Here is a 19,384-nt window from a genome sequence, read left to right as displayed (position 1 = left end):
TAATACACGAAGAACATAGAACATTACTCAAAATTTTGATTCTGTAGTTTAGACTCTATCATTTTGATACGTGGAAAGATAAATATTTACAAAAACCTTATATGATCGAATAAACACCAATAATAACAAATATTGAAACGTTAATTCTTAGAAGAGTAAAAGATAATAACAACTTAAAAATAGTAAACACAACTAAATTAATAGTCAACACTAGAAAAACATGACACGTAGCTCAATTAGGAGTAAATTTTGAGACAAACTACAAGACGGTCAATCAATTCATGTAATTAATTTAAAATGTATTCTATTTGACCTCCTCTAATTATTGATTTCGATATGATAATTCAATATTTATTATACTATAGCTACCCTTAAATTGACCGCTACAAATAAGTATTCAATCTTCAAAATTGTGGTCCCAAATGAAAATTAATATTCTTTTTGTTTCAATAAAAAGAGTTAAAAAATAAACCATTTAAATTTTTAATTTTAATCTAAATATATGTAAAATGTATAAAACATCAATTAAATTTTATAATAATAAATACGTCATATAAAAAATGAACAAAAAATAAAAATATATTTATTTTTGAAACGAAAAGTAAAACGAACAAATTGAAACTATCGAAAAGAAGTTGGGGTCAATTTGGCCATCATACAAAAGAATTTTGGAACAAAATAAAGCTTTCTTCCAGAGTTCCTCTTTCATCCAAAATATAATTCTCCACTTCTCTGTATGTATAGCCATGTGATTCTTATACATTTTCCAATTTACACACAAAACCCTAATAATTTCATCCAATTAGGGTTTATTTTTTCTTGAATTTTTTCTGTACAGAAAACGACAGAGAAAGTTTTTTAATATACTCTATATACATACAAATTGTGGAAAAAAAATTCTGGGTTATGGTTGATTGTGTGTAAAAGGTTATTTGATATTGAGGTTGAATGGTTATTGTTGTTGTTGATGATGATGATGGGTCGAGAAGGAGGTGGGCATGTGGTGCCGGTGGATCCAGTTAAGGTGGTGGGTGGGTTGAAGAAGAAGGGAGCGGGTGCAAGGAGTTGGCTTTTGATGGATGCTTCAGGATTGGAAACTGTTCTAGATGTTGATAAGTACGAGATCATGCATCGCGTGCAAATTCACGCTCGTGATCTTCGGATTATTGATCCACTCCTTTCTTATCCTTCTGCCATTCTTGGCCGTGAAAGAGCTATTGTTCTTAATTTAGAGGTGATTGTTTTTTTTTTCTTTCTTATACAGTATCTCCAATTATTGAGTAATGAGTCGAAATTGAGAAAAATGAAAATTGAGGTTTTTTTTTCTTATATAGAGTACCCAATTAGTGAGTATTGGAATGAAATGGATTGAAATTGAGCAAAATGATGATTGAAAATTCATGATTGATTTTTTTTCTTATACATAATTGCCAATTATTCAGTGTTGGAATGAAATGGGTAGAAATTGAGCAAAATGAAATTTGAGAATTCATAAAGTTGTCCTCAATTTTGTCCAATTTGTCACTGAGACCTAGTTGTTGGGAATGTGCACTCTGTGTTTGGAGATTATATGTTAAATGTAGTGGTGATTGATTTTTTTTTTTATACAGAATCCTGGATTATTGAGTATTGTCCGATTTGCCTTTTTAGACGTAGTTGTTGGTAATGTGCACTCTGCATTAGGAGATGATATACTGATTTTCTTGATATTTTTTTTCTGTAAATAGCTATAGCTGCTCTGTAAATTGAGCAAAATGAAAATTGAGAACTCATAAAGCCGTCAATTTTGTCCTATTTGTCATTGAGACAGAGTTGTTGGGAATATGCACTTTGTGTTTGGAGATGATATGCTAATTGTTTTTTCTGTAAATACCTATACCTGTTTTTCACATTTTGCTTTTTTGCTTGACAGTTTATATCCTACTTTCATTTTCCATTTTCCATTTTCAAGTGCTTTGTTTACTAACCATTGCAAATTTTGTTCTATGTGATTAAGGGCAGCATATCAAGGCTATTATTACATCTGAAGAGGTAATTTATGTTTTTTTTTTCACAGAAGCTTCTTGTTTTCTGAACTTTTGCTCTGGCAAAGTTATTTGAATTTTTGTTAACTGTATGTATGTGTGTAGTCTATGGAACTACATTTTTTGTACTTTTGAAGTCAGGATGCAGTCAGCCATGTTCTTACCAATCTTGTGGTTTAACTGCTTTAGTATACTGTTACTTTTGTTTAATGATAGGCATGCCAACAGTTTCACTTTATTATGGCGGGTAACATTTGTGTTGTGTTGCAAAATCTTATGACTTCACTTTCATCAGTTGAAATTATGAGTTAAGACTACAATTGCAGTACAAAGATTGGATATGACAATTTTTCTATAATCTTTTATTGTCAGGGCTTGCTTCTATTTTTCTGTGAAGTCAAAAAATGCTACCTTTTCCTTTCTCCTCTGAGAGGATGTTCAATAATACTAGGACATGTACTTATAAAAAAATACGAGGACATGTAACTGAATTCTGTTTGTGCTATCATTTAGAAAGGACAGCATAATAGCAGGATTCTTTACACGCATTTTATAGAAGTCTAACAAGAGTTAGCTTCTGAAATATGTTAGTAGGTGTTTCTGTATGACATAACAAAATCTTTCACTGAGAAAATCACCTTGACTCGTCTTAACTTCTAAATCTCGATAATACCATCTAGACCATGTTCTCTTACCCTCATGCCTGTTATGGCCTTTACTTCATTATACCTAATTCTACTAGTGTAACAACTTAGTCTCTTGTTGACACATAATATTAACTCTCCTCCTATTTAAGGCAAAAACATATTCTTTTTACTTTCCTATCAACGAGCCTATGTTCAAACTATCTATTCGAATACAACTCTCTTGGGGTAGTATCCATTATCTCATACATCCAATAAGATGTGGGAACCCTTTTATCTTGCATCACACCCAAGCATGATTTTGTGGGATGACTTCATCCGCTCTCTTCCATGGTGTGGGAACCTTACCTTGCTTATACTTTGTAATTCCAGAATGATGTTATGGAACCCGTTGCTCATCTAACACTAAACCTGGACGCCGATATTGCAGTGTACCTAGTTACATCTCATTTAGTTCAGAATTCATAAGATTCATCACAGTTAGGATTTCTTTTTTCTAGCCAGTAACACGCGTCAACCCTCATCGTTTACACGGATTTTAGGATGGGATATGTTATGCTTTTGGAAGCTTACTCAGATGGAGTTTAGATAATTCATCATAAGTAGACTATTTATTTTCGTACTAGATGGCATCTTGCTGCAGCCTTCCTTCTTTACATGGGTTTGGGAAGATATATGCTGTGCAAACCTCAGATAGGCTGTTGGAATTTTGTTTTGTAACTCAAGTATTTGTGGGTTCTCCTACTTGGAAAGTGGTCAAAGTCTGGAATTGATTAAAATGTTCATTTGACCTCAAATTTAGACCACCCATCCCTGTTGTTTCTTTCCAAGTGCCCTCCTTTTCCATTCCCAGAATTTGGTCATGTACATGTTATGTTGGTCAAGTCCACCCTAGGCCAGTAGAATTATTAGTCCTTTTACATTTTTTCCCACCATATACCATCCTAGATTTTTTATCTCATGTTTCACTTAACCCTGAAAAGTATGACAACTTAGCTTCCCTTTATAAGATAGTAAAGTACGTTTTCCAACATCTAATTAGATAAGTACAGATGGAAGATTGTCCCAGCCTGCATTTGGCGGACTATTTGGCTGGAAAGGAATCAGAGATGTTTTGAGAACAAGAGCTGCTCTATGGAGAAGATGAAGTTGAAGTGTTTAGCTCTTTTCTATTTTTGGTGTAAACATGAATATTCTCATGAAGATGAGGATATCCCTAGTATCTTAGAGTTCTTAATGAGTTCATAGGAAAACAACAACACTTTTGTATTTCTGATTGTAAGTATTACTGGAATACGTCTTGAGTATTCCTGTGTTTATAATACAAGTTACCTTTTCTCAAAAAGTAGATATTCAACAAAAGGTCTATACTTTGAAATATTAGAAGTTTGAGTCTAATGCAATTATTAGATTTTAAAGTTAAATCCTTTAGGCTCTTCATGTATACATTGGAAGACCAAGATCATTTCTTGCTTAGCTTTTGAATGCTTTTTATGATTCTTACATATTGAATGGGTTAGCTCCCTAATCTTTATTTGGTGAAAGCATCTTCGGGCAGCTTAAGAAGCCTAGTTGCTGCATTCAGATCTAAACATACTTTGAACATAGTGATTCCATATTAGTCTTAATTCAGTTCTTGTTCATTCCAGAGAAGATAGGAACTGGATTTTCTATCTTTGTTTAGCATCTTAGAGGGTGTTTGGCTAAACTCGTAACTTATAAGCTGGTCAAATTCATATAAGCATTTTATGCCTTATCTACGCGATTGGTTTACACTCACATTTCTTATAAGAGCACTTCTAGTTTGATCAAGTTTTTTTATTATTTTATCCTTGATATTTTGTTTTAATTCTCAAAATACCTTCACAGAATAAACCCCCCCAACTTTCTTTTCACTCTGTATTCATCGTTTACCTTTTCTTTACAAGGATATTGTTAAATTTATAATTGTTTGTAAGTATTTTATGCTTTTGACCCAAGGAGCAACTTATTAGGTCTTAAAATTAATTTGAGGGAGTGTGAGATTATTCCTGTTGGGGAGATGAATGATATTAGGTCGCTCGCTTGAGTCTTGAATTGCAAGGTAGGGACTTTTTCCGACTACATATCTCGGAGTGCCTTCAGGTGATTTGAACAAGGATCATACAATGTGAAATCTGGTTCTTTAGAGGGTTGAGAAGGGACTAGCAGGGGGAAGAAAAAATATTTGTCCAAGGGCGGGAAGGAAGTGCTTATTAAGAGCACCTCATCGAGCATTCCCACTTACTACATGTCTTTCATGCTCCAACTTCGGTCATTGAAAAGTTGGAAAAAATTCAAAGAAATTTCCTCTAGGATGTGATGGATGGGACAAGGAAATCCACTTGGTGCGGTGGCAGATGATCACATCTCCTAAACAATAGGAGAACTTGGAATGAAAGATTTAAAAGTTTTTAATAAAGCTTTACTAGGCAAATGGTTGTTTAGGCTTTGTGGAGGGGGGGAATAACAATAAATATGGGAGTATGGAAGGGGTGTGTGTGTGTGTGGAAGACTAGAGATATTGTTTTGCCATTCGGTTGTGGTTTGTAGAGTAATATCATGAAGGGATGGGATTATTTTGTGCAAAATATCTCATTCAAGGTCGGAGGTGGGAGGAGAGATTAATTTTGGGAAATAAATGGTGTGGGAACATAGTTTTGAAAGATGAATTTCAGAGTTTGTACAAATTATCTTGCCAAAGAGACTCAATAATTCAACAAATTAGGGGGACACAAGGGGGATAGACTTTTTGGGATTCGAGATTTAGAAGGGATTTTCAAGACTAGAAAGTGAGTGAGTTTCAAAGGTTATTAGTTTTACTTCATTGGCAAGTCAATCCGATGGATAATTCTGATGTTTGGTGGTGAAGTCTGGGAAACGATGGAGAGTTTTCAGTCAATTCCTTTTATGATAAATTGTTGGTTAGGGAGGAGTTGCTTTATCATGTAATGCAATGGGTTCCAAATGCATCGAGGAAGGTGTGCTTTTTCACTTGGCTAGCCATTAGAGGGGTGATTTTGACAATAGAAAATTTGGGAACACGGAAGTTGGTGTTACATGGTAAGGAGGCAGGCGAGGACATGGATAATCTTTCTTCTATATTGTGGACTAACCATGAGATTATGATGGGGATATGTTTAAGTGGTTTGGCACTCCTTGGGCAATGCCAAAATTGTGAAAGATTTGATGTGCAGTTGAAAGAGAGGGAGGAAGAGAGGACGAAGGGATGGAAAGTGGTTGTGCTTGTGCTATTGTGGATAGCCTGGGGAGGGAAACATGAGAGCTTTTGAAGGAGTAGAATTGAGTTCTTCTCAGTTGAGGAGTTGAGGAGTAGTCTCTGATCCCTTATTTTCTTTTGGTGTAATCAGAAAGTCCCTTGTTGTATAGATGATTGAGTGGAATTTGTAGAGAATCATATTATGTAAATTCTTTACCTTTTGGTATACTCTTGTGTATGCTCAGTTTGACCATGTTTATGAATGAAAATACTTTTACTTGATTAAAAAAATCACTACTTTTTACCAAACACATTAATTGCTTATTATCAGTATTAGTACTTCTATTCAAAACACGTAACTGCTTATTTATAAAATCAGTTTCATCACTTAAAAATGCTTTACAACACTTGAAGTTCATAAACAATTTACAAATAGCTTACCCAAATGGGCTCTTAATCTAGATTTATCTTGATCACAAGTAGGATTAGAATTCCTGCTGATGCTATATTTCTCTGAAAATCAAATCAACATGAATGAGTACAATGACCTTTGTTTTAACTACATGAGTGAGACATCATTTAGAATAAACAAAAGTTATCTTTATAATTAGACAAATGAGTCAGATTTGGTCCTACCATTTTCTTTTGATTAAAATTCCAATCCCTTGGCTCCCAAGTTTTTTATTTTACATGAGGAGAAAGAATACATACATCTTTACTATGTTGTGTAATTGAAGTTCCATGTGGGCAGTTAGATCTTGTTATTGTGGATATTCACATCAACTTCTACACATTGAGCGATTTTCGCTTATAAAATCAGCCCCAAATATATGACCATTTCTAAATTTTCTATTGGACAGGTTCTTCTTCGGGATCCATCAGATGACAATGTTACTCCCGTTGTTGAGGAACTCAGAAGGCGACTGAAACCAATGAATGCAAATCGTGAAGACCAGAGAGAGGAAAAAGATTCCAATGTTCTGCATGATATTGAAACAACTGAGGAAGATGGTTTTCCTCTTATCATTCTCAATTTTCTGTACTTGTGAATTTCTCACATTGGATTTTTAAGCTCATGCTTCTCATTTCTTTGGATATTACTCGTGTTCTTTTTGTGAGTATGTTAACATTTTTTCTTGTGCCAAATACAACACAGAGTCTCCATTTGAATTCCGAGCCCTAGAGGTCGCTTTGGAAGCCATCTGTAGTTACCTTGCTGCGCGCACATTAGAATTGGAAACTGCTGTTTACCCTGCTCTGGATATGCTGACATCAAAGGTGTGTATATGAAACATAAATCTGTTTAGTGTTTACATTATAAGTATGCTAAATGATATTGCTCTTCCATCCCTAGAAAAAAGAGCTACCTTCTGCCAACATTCTTATCTTTCCTTGTTTATCCTGAATTTCCTGTTATATGTCAATTGATAACTTGCAATCCTTAACTGTTTCCTGCACACACACTAACACAAATAATTATTTTTATGTTTGTGTGTGTGTTGGAAATCTTCAATCTCAACTATCATGCTTTTTGTTTGTTTACGACACTTTACGTGAACTAAGATCCTATTTATCATTCTTGGCACTCGGTTTTTTTCCTTTTTTTTTTTTTTTTTTTTTTTTTGCCTTTGGCCATTGTTGTCTCAAGAAAATGAGACACCATTAAATTTTGACTTGGAATCGTAAGGTTAAGAAAAAGTAAAAAAATTTGGGTGAGTGTTGGACTATCTCTACACAGATAACACTTTGTTAACAACAACAAAACCCAGTGTAGTCCCACTAGTGGGGTCTAGGGAGGGTAGTGCGTACGCAGATCTTACCCCTACCTTGGGAGGTAGAGAGATTGTTTCCGATAAACCTTGGCTTAAGAAAATAATATGAGTGAAGAAATCAAGTAATACGATAAACGAAGTACAAGGAATAATAAATAGTAACAGAAATCAAAGAAACCAAAAACTACAAGAGTAATACTACGACTGCTAGTAAGGTAGAATAAACGAGACAACCCTCATATACCTACTACCATAATCCATGTCCTCCATAATCTCCTATCTAAGATCATGTCCGCTGGAAGCTGATCAAGCTGCCATATGTCCTGTCTAATCACCTCACTTCAATACTTTGATCTACCTCTACCTTCCTGAAACCATCCATAGCCAACCTCTCACAGCTCCACACTAAGCATTCTCGTATCTCCTCTTCACATACCTGAACCATCTCAGTCTCGCCTCCCGTAACTTGTCCTCCACCTGGGCCACTCTCACCTTATTAGCAAATCACACTTTTGTTATTAATAGTAAATAATTCCTTTTTGTAAACAGTAGTACTTGTAGTTGTTTTTGTTTGTCCTTTAAAAGAGAATTCCTCGCCATATTAAATACTGTTTGGACTCTCTCTTTTACTGCTTCTGATATGAGGAAGTGTGAACTATTTCCTGAAAAAGTTCTACTGCTTCTTATCCCCCCTCGCCGTGTTAATTTTAGCATGAGTACCCTTCACAGAAAACTTGATAGTTTTGGAGTAAAACTTGGTCATAGTCACTTCTTAAAGAATAATAAACAGATGTCAATTAGGGCAGGCCATACTCACTCAGCACAAACTGTTAGGTGTTTTCACTCTCTTTCTCCCTCACACACACCCCTCTGCATGTCTATTTCAATGAAAGGTGTTCCCCAAAACTTACTGAAAGAGGTCCTTATCCTTCAGATATTGTTCCACATATGAAGAATGCATATAATTTTCTACATGAAAAAAAAGGAAGAATGTATACTGTTCTCTTAGTTTGCTGGGATATATATATTCAGTGTCTTTTGGCATCTTGGACATTGTGTCCGTTTCCTGCTGTTTGTCCTTGTAAAGTTTTGCTTGCATTTCTTGGGTAACTTAGGTGCAGCTACTAATTTCAACAAGTTTGAGGTTGTACTGCATTTGAAAGTTCAGCATGTTCCTTTTCATGTCAAGAATCTTAAGATTCTTTCTTCTGTGGTTCCTTTTCCTGATCGTCACGCATAATCTCCTGCATGCACGTATATGTGGATGTCTTTGTGTCTACAATCCTTGGAAGGTTGATTGCTAGAATGTTATCTATCTATCATGGGTTAATTTTTTCAAAATAATTTTTAATGCAGATTAGTAGCCGTAATCTGGATAGAGTGCGGAAATTAAAAAGTCAAATGACACGGTTGACTGCTCGTGTACAAAAGGTTGGAACCTATATTTAAGTGACACTGACATTAACTTTCTTATTTGTGTTTTCATTTTTATTAGTTTGTTTTAACAAGCTGAACACCATTTAAATCCTTTGAACTTTTTCCTCTCCAGATTGTTAAAGATATTTTGTTGAAAGAGTCATATTTTGTATTATTCCGTTGTTCCATTAATAAATGCCTCGTCATGACCACAGATTCCAGCCTTTGTGTCGATTAGTGGTGTTAAATGGGCTGGTTGGGCTGAACTTAGGCGGGTCTAAATGACTTAAAAGTTACTTGGGCTGAAACGAGCTAAAACACAGGTCATAACCCAACCCGCCCAATTTTTAGTATTTCTTACTATGTTTTAATTTCCTTTGTTTGTTTTTAATATGTTTTTAAGAACCTAATACAACTTTTTTTTTTCTTCTTTATTTTTGTAATATATAACATATCAAACAAAAATGTCCTTTTGAAAATATTTTGACAAGGTTTTTCATGGGTCAACTTGAGCTACATATCAACCCGATTTTTAAATGGTTGTGTAAAATTAGGTCTTGACCCTAACCCACACCCTTAAAGCTAGCTCAAAGGCAGAAGGATTGCCCAAGCCGTATAAGAAGACCATACATCTCATTAACCACCGATGTGGAATTTTTTCAGTCTTTAACACCCCCCACCTCACACCTGGGGATGGACATCTGGTACGTGGACAAATTTAATTTGGGGGCCCAACATCGGGTGAGATAAGTCCCTCTCTGAGACCATGTAAAATTAGGTGAGTTAGGCAGAGTGAGCTAGTCCCAAAATCTAATTTTACATGGCATTAGAGCCAGACCCATCCCAATTACTGATGATGTTTGGCTTTCATATTAAATTATCCACGCACTAGATGTCCAGTCCTGGGGTGAGGCAGGGTGTTAAGTCCCACATCAGTGGGATGAGAGAATTATGGACTCCTTAAATGGACTTGGACAATCCTCCCCTCATGAGCTAACTTTTGAGGTTGAGTTAAGCGCAAGATTCATTTCTTTACCGGCTGAATTGGACGTCTCAAAATGGCTTGAACCAATGACCTGACTTTCATGGGCTAATTTTGTCACCCGTAGTAGCGATATATATGCAGCTAGTATATTTACATTTCTCGGAGATAGATATTTGTACAGAAACTGCCACCCACCCACCAAGAAAAAGGGGAAAAGAAAAACTTGATAATGATCTTAAAGTTAGCAGTAAAGAAGCCCAATGTTCATACATGATTAGCTTGTATATATTAGAATCGTGACCCATTATATGAACCACATTTCTTTCTGCTCCATTTTGATATATTGTTTTGATAACCAAGAAATTTGCTGTTTCATATTCAAAACTCGGTAGAAATGGATTCCCTGCTCGGCACTTCTCTGCTGAAATCCAGTCTTGGTGTTGCTACTAAGTTTTAAATTCATGACATGCACCTACGACACATCCCCGTGTTGTACTACCTTCGCCATGGAGCTCCACTCCATTTTGATATACTAAGGGGTCATTTGGTAGAGTGTATAAAAATAATGCTAAATAGAGTGTATTAGTAATGATTGTATTAGTTATACTTGCATTAGTCAAGCATAGATATTTTTTATGCATTGTTTGGTTTGGTGTATTAAAAAAAAGTGTATTGTATAAAAATATTTATTTACAGAAGTATCCTCCACAATTATGGTGGAAAAGATGTAAAAGTGTTTTTGAGGGGTAAGTGGGTCTTTAATTATGCTAATGCATGTGTTAAATCCTTTGCATTACTAATACGTAGAAATTCATGGTATTAGTAATACACTTATCAATACACAATACACAATAGAGTGTGTAACTAATGCTTGCATTAGTTATACATAGCATAAAAAAATGGATCAAACAAGGTACTACTAATACACAAAGCTAATGCAAGCATTATTTTTATTAATACACTCTACTAAATGATCCCTAAATGAATATCTTCAACTTATGCGTGTGCTGTAATTTCTACTCCTATTAAGAACGAACTTTGTCATGGAATTTGTTGCAGTTGGATTCTTAGGATCCTTGCATACTCCAAAGTGCTTTGTTTCTCGTCAATATCCCAGTTCTATCTTGAACCTACTGTACAGGCTATCTTGATCATATTCACCAATTAAAAAAGATATCTTGATTTAATTATTGTGGCTTGTTAGAGTTTCTTATAACCTTCTACCCAAGAAAAGACGAAAGAGAACTTCATTTGAATTAGCTGTTTCATGGAAATAGATTTAAGGATTCTAATTTATTTACATGCTCTTCGAGAACCCAGCCTTGAAAATGCTGCTGCTAAGATACTAGATTCCCTTTCTTCCTCACAAGTGAGAAGTTCCACTAAGGCCGAAAATGAATGTGGATGCTTTTTGTTGCTTGAAAGATTGTGCAAACAGTGAGATTGTGTTGAGTCCAAGCTTACCAACGGTGTTATCCTCATAAGCACTATTGGGGTTCCTTCTCCAAAAACATTGTTCACATGTGGTGCTTGGACTTTTTAAAGAAAGTGTGTTGTTCAGCTCTTTGGAACCCTTTAATTTTTGGAGTTGTTGCCATCAGCGAACCTGTGTCACCTTTGTTTGTTTTCCTCTTATGATCAATCTTCGTGAACAATTATAAAACCACCTTTTTGCATCCTTGGAAATCTAAGTCAAATTCTATGCTGATTCTTGTTATAGTTGGATCTCTTAAAATAGATGCCGTGATGCCCTCATATGCCAGAAGATATGAGTCCTCAAAGATATTAGGTTGTACATCTTTGGAGCAACCCTTTGGGATTAAGACGTCATTCCCTCTCACCTTTCCGTCTTTCTCATTTTAGATGGTCTCTGAGCCCTCTTTCTTCTTCAATTTGAATCCAACCTCCATAGTAATCTCTGACTTCCTTGAAAACATTATGGGGCCATAATTGTAGTGGGAAACCTACCTGATCCAAACATGATTGATGTCTGAAGTTTTTAAGAGAGAGCCCACTGCTGACGACCACCATTGAAAATTAAACTCTTGAAGTTACCAATACCACTTCCCCTTTAGAACATGGTTTGATGTTGTCTTCAATGAGAATTCGAGAAGGAAGGGTTTTGTCCCATCTCATAGATGTTAACATTATGTATGCCTGCTTCCAAGTGCTACTAGCCCAACGATATTTCTCTGAAATCCCTACTGGAAGGCTACCCACCTCACTCTTAGAGAGTTCATTTTGGGAAGTGCCGACTCCTCCAGAAATGGTGATGATACCATCTTTCTCCTGAACAGTGGCCTCATTCCTTTCTTTGGCCGTCCATTTATTCCTTGTGACACTGTCTGTGTAGGGGAGTCCTTCCACTGTATTCCTAGCAACACTTGTAACTGCCTTCTGGGATTCGATATAAATGAAGTGAGAGTTCAACTGCAGTGACCTTCCACCCAGGCATTAAATGACATTTTCGGGATGATAATGACTGATCTCTTACCTCACGCCTTATCTTGCATGTTTACAATATGTGCATAGACTGCCATGAATTTTGTAGTTTCTCGAGCAGAAGAACTCTATCCCTAAGTTTAACTGTTTTCCGTTAAAATCTAACGTTCCCCTCCCTAGCTCATCTCTCTCTTCTCCTTGCTGACCCACCACCTCTCTGGTTCTTCACTGCAAGCAGGACTGGAATCTATTTATTGTTTGTAGGTAATCTGATTATTTTATTTGAATTTGTTCTGTAGTCTTACATTGGTGCTATCACTTTTTTCTTCAATTTTCAACCTTGCATCTATTAGTCAGTTTCTTTGGATAGTAAAACCCAACACCAATAATTTTACTTTTTCATCTGTGGAAATTTGGAAGCTTTTGAGCTTCAGTGCTCTTTCTAGAGAAACATCCATTTCTGTTGATAGCCCATATCATCTTTTTTTCACTTTGATGGTAAAGCTCCATCCTTTTTTTCTCTGGAGGAGATAAAGGCGAAAAGCTCGAGTCTTGGAAACTTTTTGCTTGCAACTCATTTGTAAAATTTAGCTTCTTTTGTATACTGGTTGTTGAGCATGAGGAAATATGCCAATTCTAATTCAGGAAGAGTAATTAATGATAAAAGTTCTAATTCTCACTCCGGAAGGGTATATGGTGATAGACAATGAAAAATACCATTCTTTGTGAGCTTGCTTGTGTATAATATTCTGTTCACAACAACAATTTTTGGGTTATATTCATCATCCTATGGAAGAGATCAATTGGTATATAGTTAAGCCATTTCAATTTTGTGGAATGGTACAATGTTTGCTATGCCAGCTCAGTCGGATGGATATTTTGTGGAATCTAATTTCAAGTCATTTCAATCAAATGGATTGAGAAGTAGAGAGGGAGGCAGAGCAAGCAAGGAGAAGAGAGATGAGCTTGAGAGGGGGTCGTTAGATTTTAACGGAGAACAGTTAAATTTAGGGATTAGGACCAAAATGATACCCATTTTACATACATTAAGGACCATTTCTATCGTGTGGTATATAGCAAGGACCAAAATAATTCAACCCCCATACATGAAGGACCATTTTGACCATTTTCTCTAGAATTTTACATAACCATTTGGTGTTTGGTTGTGTTTTAGCAATTTTACATAATTAGTGCTCACATAATTCATGATGAAATCTATGTATAATTTTATGTGAGGTAGAAGGTGGAATAAGTTATGTGGGGATTAGTTATACATGGATTAAAATAATGAATTACACATTTACCTCTATCAATTCACTCTTAAAACGTTTTTTTTTTATTCTTTATATTTAATGTGATTGAGGATGAGAAAGAATTATATATTTTATTTATATTGTCTCCTATAATTTTGTCTACTGATCCAAATTACGATTTCTATCTTGGCCAGATGGCAATACCTTTTTTTTCCGTACAAATCATGCAAACAAGAGTCAATCTCTAGGTATCAAATTGTGATAACTAGATTCATGATGAGTACTTCTGGCCCTTTTTAAGAGCGTTTAAATTTTGTTTCTTTGCAGTAATAATGTAAATTAATTTAAAACAAATCAAATATTCATTAAGAAAATTTTATAAAAAAAAAATAAAAAAATATTCATTTAGAAAAAATTCATGTAATTCATGTATGGTAATTCCTACATAACTAAACCCTGCATAAATAATACATGCATACTTAATCCCTACATAATCACTACATGCATAACTAATTCCTACATAATTAATGTTTGCATACCTAATTCCTGCACAACTAATTCCTACATAACTAATACCTGCATAACTAATGCATAACTGGCACTAAATGGACTGTTCGGATGGATAAAAATCTCAGAAGTTTATTAGGCAAAAAGGAAAATGTTATTAGCCTCAAATATAAGTGTATTTCTTTACTTTATTAAGCAAACTATACCTTCTACTGTTACTTGTCCCAAAAAAAAAAAAAAACTTTATCTTCTAAATGATGTAACCAGCGCCCTTCAGTTGCTCAATGCACTAGACAGTGTGTAATATCCTTATAAGTTATAGTTCTTTCTTAGACCTCTTTTGATATCATAAAGTATCTTTTTACCCATATATCAGCAGTGCAATACCTGCCATTGCTATCCTTTGTCACACTATGCACTGAACAGTCTAGTCATTATGTTTGCTTCATTATGATTATGTACTTAATTGCAGGTGAGAGATGAGCTTGAACAACTTCTGGATGATGATGATGACATGGCTGACCTCTATTTGTCCAGAAAATTGGCTGGTGCATCACCTGTAAGTGGATCAGGTGCAGCCAGTTGGTTTCTTGCCTCACCCACCATTGGCTCAAAAATATCTAGGGCTAGTAGAGCAAGTATTGCAACAGTTCGGGGGGATGAGAATGATGTTGAAGAGCTTGAAATGCTATTGGAGGTAACCTTCTACTAATGCCATCATTCATTATACCTAAGAGAAGGAAAAGTTGAAAAAAAGAAACAAAGCTTCTTTTGAGCCATACTTACAAGGAAATGGTTCTCTTTCTTGCAGGCTTACTTCATGCAAATTGATGGCACATTTAATAAACTAACTACGGTATGCAAGTTTTGCCATCTTTAGCTTTAGTAATGTGAAGTTGGATATTTTAAGCTGGCTAAACCTTTTAGAACCTTTACATGGAGTTCAAGTTTGACATTTCTTTAAATTTGGTCTGTGCCTCTATAATAGTAGAGGTATCATAATAAAGAGATGGCTATAGTAGTTGTATGCTGCCTCTGAAATTCTTTTGAAGTGATTGAATAGCGGACTTGAGCCAAATAGTTCAGTTGTTCACCCTCCCCCTTCCCCAACAAATATTTTGCATCTTGATTTTTCTACCTTTTCTCTTGGATATCGTATCTGTGTGTTCGATTTTCCAACCTTGAGTGATCTGGGTCTTCCTTAATATTCCAATCTGTGGTGCTTTTTTATTGCTTTGCCATTTTTGTTGCTATCAATTTATTTTCTGCTTAAGTATCTTGTTGATTAATGTTTGACAGATCCACTCGATAAAAAGGATATTTTGACAAATTCATTTCAATAGTTTTATTTGGCACAAAAATAAATCCATTTCCTTTTACCCCTCTTCTCAATGCTCTTCAATTCTCAATGCTGGTGGTCATTGTTTTTAATGGTCGGAGAGCAACCAAGTCTCCTTATGTTAACATATAGATATTCCTTCTTTCTGAACCCGAATTGTCATTGCTTTCTTTTACCTTTTCTCTCATGCCTCTTTAAGATACAACAAATCAGGTCTGATTTTTCTGATTTGGCAAATGTTGAAAAACAAAGTGCTTCTACGATGGTTGTGACTAGAGGGATTAGGCCTTCCATTGTTGGGTAATGGGATCTCAATGTGGACCAATCTTTGTTGCTTTCATTGAATCCATGCATTCAACACAACGCCTCCCCCTTCATTTTCCTTTATTTACTAGCACATGTCCCTTTTATTCCAAATTGGTGGTCCATCTGACATGACTATTAGATGGGTGGAAATCCATTGATCTTTTAGATTTTGTTCTTCGGGAATTTTCAGTTCCGAGTGCCATGTTGAATGCATTTTATTTTCACAACATAGCCAGTGTAATCCCACAAGTGGGGTCTGGGGAGGGTGGTGTATACGCAGCCTTATCCATACCTTGTGAAGATAGAGAGGCTGTTCCCGAATGCATTTTATTTTCAATTTCTAGTTAATATTTGTGTATTTTAATTTGCAGCTACGAGAATATATTGACAACACAGAAGATTATATTAACATTCAGGTAGTTGAAATGGCAAGATAATTTTCTTTTTGATATGATTCATCTGAATGGGTTAGTATGATGTCTAACTTACATTTCTTATTTCAGCTGGACAATCATCGAAATCAGCTCATTCAGGTGCTCTGCATTTTATCTTAATCACCTTTCTTCTACTATCATTTTCTTCTTATTGTGTTATAGACAATCTCAATGAAACTCACGATGACAGTTGTCTCTATGTTCATGGCCTTTTGTCAATGCTGGCTTCAGTTAGAACTCTTTCTCAGTTCAGGAACTGTGTGTGCGTCTATCTACTCTTTGATTGCTGGAATTTTTGGGATGAACATTCCATATTCTTGGAATCATGAACATGGTTACATGTTTAAATGGGTAAGTTTGACACCTCTTAGTTCTGACCAGCTGTAATATTGTTGTCTGGTTACCACACCTTTATGGCAAAATAAACTAGCTACTTGGTTAATATTTGGTTTAATGTTGTGCAGGTGGTAGCCATTAGCGGCATCATTTGCGCCGTGCTTTTCATACTTATAATCTCTTACGCTCGCTTCAAAGGGCTTGTTGGATCATGAATTCTACTATCAAGTGAAGGCAGATCTGATGGTGTGCTAAAGCTTTTGCCATCTCTCATTGCCAACATACTTGATGGCTCATATGTTAAGGAACCATACAAAAAACCCAAAGCTGTGAATGACCATAGTTATTTTGCTATGACAAGAGAATTCCATTCACTCTTTTGGACAAAACAAGCTTGTGATATCTACTGCAGGGCTTACCCTGTCATATCATCATATATTATTATTATTAAAAGTGGAAACGATCAAAGTACAAAGTTGGATTACGAAAATGCCCTTTTGACAATGTGATGAATTACATTGATTTTGAAGAATAAATACAAGCTCAAATTAATGAACCAACACACCATCGCTCAAAATGCCCTAACCCTGTCATTTTCCATTCCGGGCCTCATTTGAACTTTAAAATGTCGACGTTTGTCCCTCCGAACCAACGCACTCCATTAATAAGGTCGTCACGGATGTCCAAAAGAATTTTGGCCAAAAATTTGTCGGTATCACATTTCACCCAAAATTCTTAAGACTATATAGCACATGAAAAATGAAAAATTGATATTTTTCGTTCTGGGCCTTGTTTGAACTTGAAAACGCTGAAGTTTTCCCCTTCGAACCAACACACACCATTAAATAGATCGTCATGGACATCCACAAAAAAGTTTGGCCAAAAAACTGTCGGGATCACAAATCACTCAATATCATGGCCTATAGCACGCGAAAAATGGAAAGATGGTATTTCTCGTTTCGGGTCTTGTTTGAACTTGAAAATGCCTATGTTTGCCCCTCCGAATCAACACATGCCACTAAATAGGTCGTTACAGATGCCCACAAAAAATTTCGGTCAAAAAATCGTCGGAATCGCATATCACCAAAAATCCATGGGGATCCATTTGAGTTGGGGAACCATCACGTATACTGACACCATTTTTTTCACGCCCATTTCCGCATCTATAGGCCCTATTTTATGAATCACACAAATTACTTAATTTTTCGTGTGTATTAGCTCATGGATCTGGCGCTCGGAGCACTATAATTTTTTTTCTCATAAAACTTTATAAGGACCTCCGTATTGAGTTGGGGAACCATCACGTATACTCACACCATTTTTTTCATGCCCATTTCCGCATCTACATGCCCATTTTTAGGAATCGAGCAAATTCCTAAATTTTTCATGTGTATTAGCGCATAGATCTGGCACCCAGAGCACCCAAAATTTTTTTCTCAAAAAACTTTATGAGGACCTCTGTATTGAGTTGGGAAACCATCACGTATACTTACACCATTTTTTTCACGCTCATTTCTGCATCTACAGGCCCTTTTTTAGTAATCACTCAAATTCCTCAATTTTTCGTATATATTAGCACATGGATCTAGCGTCCGGAGCACCAAAATTTTTTTCTCAAAAAACTTTTTGAGGACCACCGTATTGAGTTGGGAAACTATCACGTATACTCACACCATTATTTTCACGCCCATTTTCGCATCTACAGGCTCTTTTTTAGGAATCGTGCAAATTCTTCAATATTTCGTGTGTATTAGCCATTGATCTGGCATCCGGAGAACCCAAAATTTTTTTCTCAAAAATCTTTCTGAGGACCTTCATATTGAGTAGGGGAACCATCACGTATGCTCACATCATTTTTTTCACGCCTATTTCCGCATCTTTAGGCCCTGTTTTTGGAGTTGCGCAAATTCCTTAATTTTTCATGTGTATTAGCCCATGGATCTGGAGCCCGAAGCACACAATATATTTTATAAAAAAAATTATGAGGATCTCCGTATTGAGTTAGGGAACCATTAAGTATACTCACACCATTTTTTTCACGCCCTTTATTAGAAATCGCGCAAATTTCTCAATTTTTCGTGTGTATTAGCCAATGAATGTAGCTCCCGGAGCACCCAAAAGTTTTTTTCTCAAAACATATTATAAAGACCTCCGTATTGAGTCGGGGAACCATCACATGTACTCACACGATTTTTTTCACTCCCATTTCCGCATCTACAAGCCTTTTTTTAGGAATCGCGTAAATTTCTCAATTTTTCGTATGTATTAGCCCATGGATCTGGCACCCAAAGTACCCAAAAAAAAATTCTCAAAAAACTTTATGACGACATCCGTATTGAGTTGGGAAACATTCTCGTATACTCACACCATTTATTTCACACTCATTTCCGCATCTGCAGGCCCTTTTTTAGGAATGGTGCAAATTTCTTATTTTTTTGTGTGTTTTAGCCCATGAATTTGGCGCCCGGAGCACCCAATTTTTTTTTCTCAAAACACTTTATGAGGACCTCTGTATTTAGTTGGGAAACCATCACGTATATACTCACAACATTTTTTTCACGCCCATTTCCGCATCTACATGCGCTTTTTTAACAATCGCGCAAATTTCTAAATTTTTCATGTGAATTAGCCAATAGATATGGCGCCCAGAGCACCCAAAAATATTTTTCTCAAAAATCTTTATAAGGA

General features: G+C 35.7%; 1 protein-coding gene across 2 annotated transcripts; it reads left to right on the top strand.

The window, feature by feature from the left end:
• The first annotated feature begins 713 nt into the window (after positions 1 to 713).
• LOC125859704 (magnesium transporter MRS2-I-like) lies at positions 714 to 17,146 on the top strand. Of its 2 annotated transcripts, XM_049539504.1 has the most exons (11): positions 714 to 1,234; positions 2,002 to 2,031; positions 6,767 to 6,917; positions 7,063 to 7,184; positions 9,035 to 9,109; positions 14,754 to 14,978; positions 15,093 to 15,137; positions 16,298 to 16,342; positions 16,430 to 16,459; positions 16,592 to 16,711; positions 16,825 to 17,146. In XM_049539504.1, exons 1-11 carry the CDS (start codon positions 968 to 970, stop codon positions 16,909 to 16,911), a joined length of 1,197 nt encoding a protein of 398 aa, XP_049395461.1. In that variant the 5' UTR covers positions 714 to 967; the 3' UTR covers positions 16,912 to 17,146. The 2 variants fall into 2 exon arrangements, with proteins under 2 accessions (XP_049395461.1, XP_049395462.1); XM_049539505.1 differs by lacking the exon at positions 16,825 to 17,146 and having other exon boundaries at positions 715 to 1,234; positions 16,551 to 16,713.
• Positions 17,147 to 19,384: the final 2,238 nt, after the last annotated feature.

Source organism: Solanum stenotomum, chromosome 3 (genome assembly GCF_019186545.1).
Source record: "Solanum stenotomum isolate F172 chromosome 3, ASM1918654v1, whole genome shotgun sequence".
NCBI classification, from domain to species: Eukaryota; Viridiplantae; Streptophyta; class Magnoliopsida; order Solanales; family Solanaceae; genus Solanum; species Solanum stenotomum.
This window is presented reverse-complemented; position numbering and strand designations above follow the sequence as displayed.

Coding starts and splice junctions, on each gene's coding strand:
- LOC125859704 (XM_049539504.1), top strand. CDS start 968: ATGATGATGATGGGTCGAGAAGGAGGTGGGCATGTGGTGCCGGTGGAT. Junction 1,235..2,001: donor CTATTGTTCTTAATTTAGAG/GTGATTGTTTTT, acceptor GATTAAGGGCAG/CATATCAAGGCTATTATTAC. Junction 16,343..16,429: donor AAGATTATATTAACATTCAG/GTAGTTGAAATG, acceptor TTCTTATTTCAG/CTGGACAATCATCGAAATCA.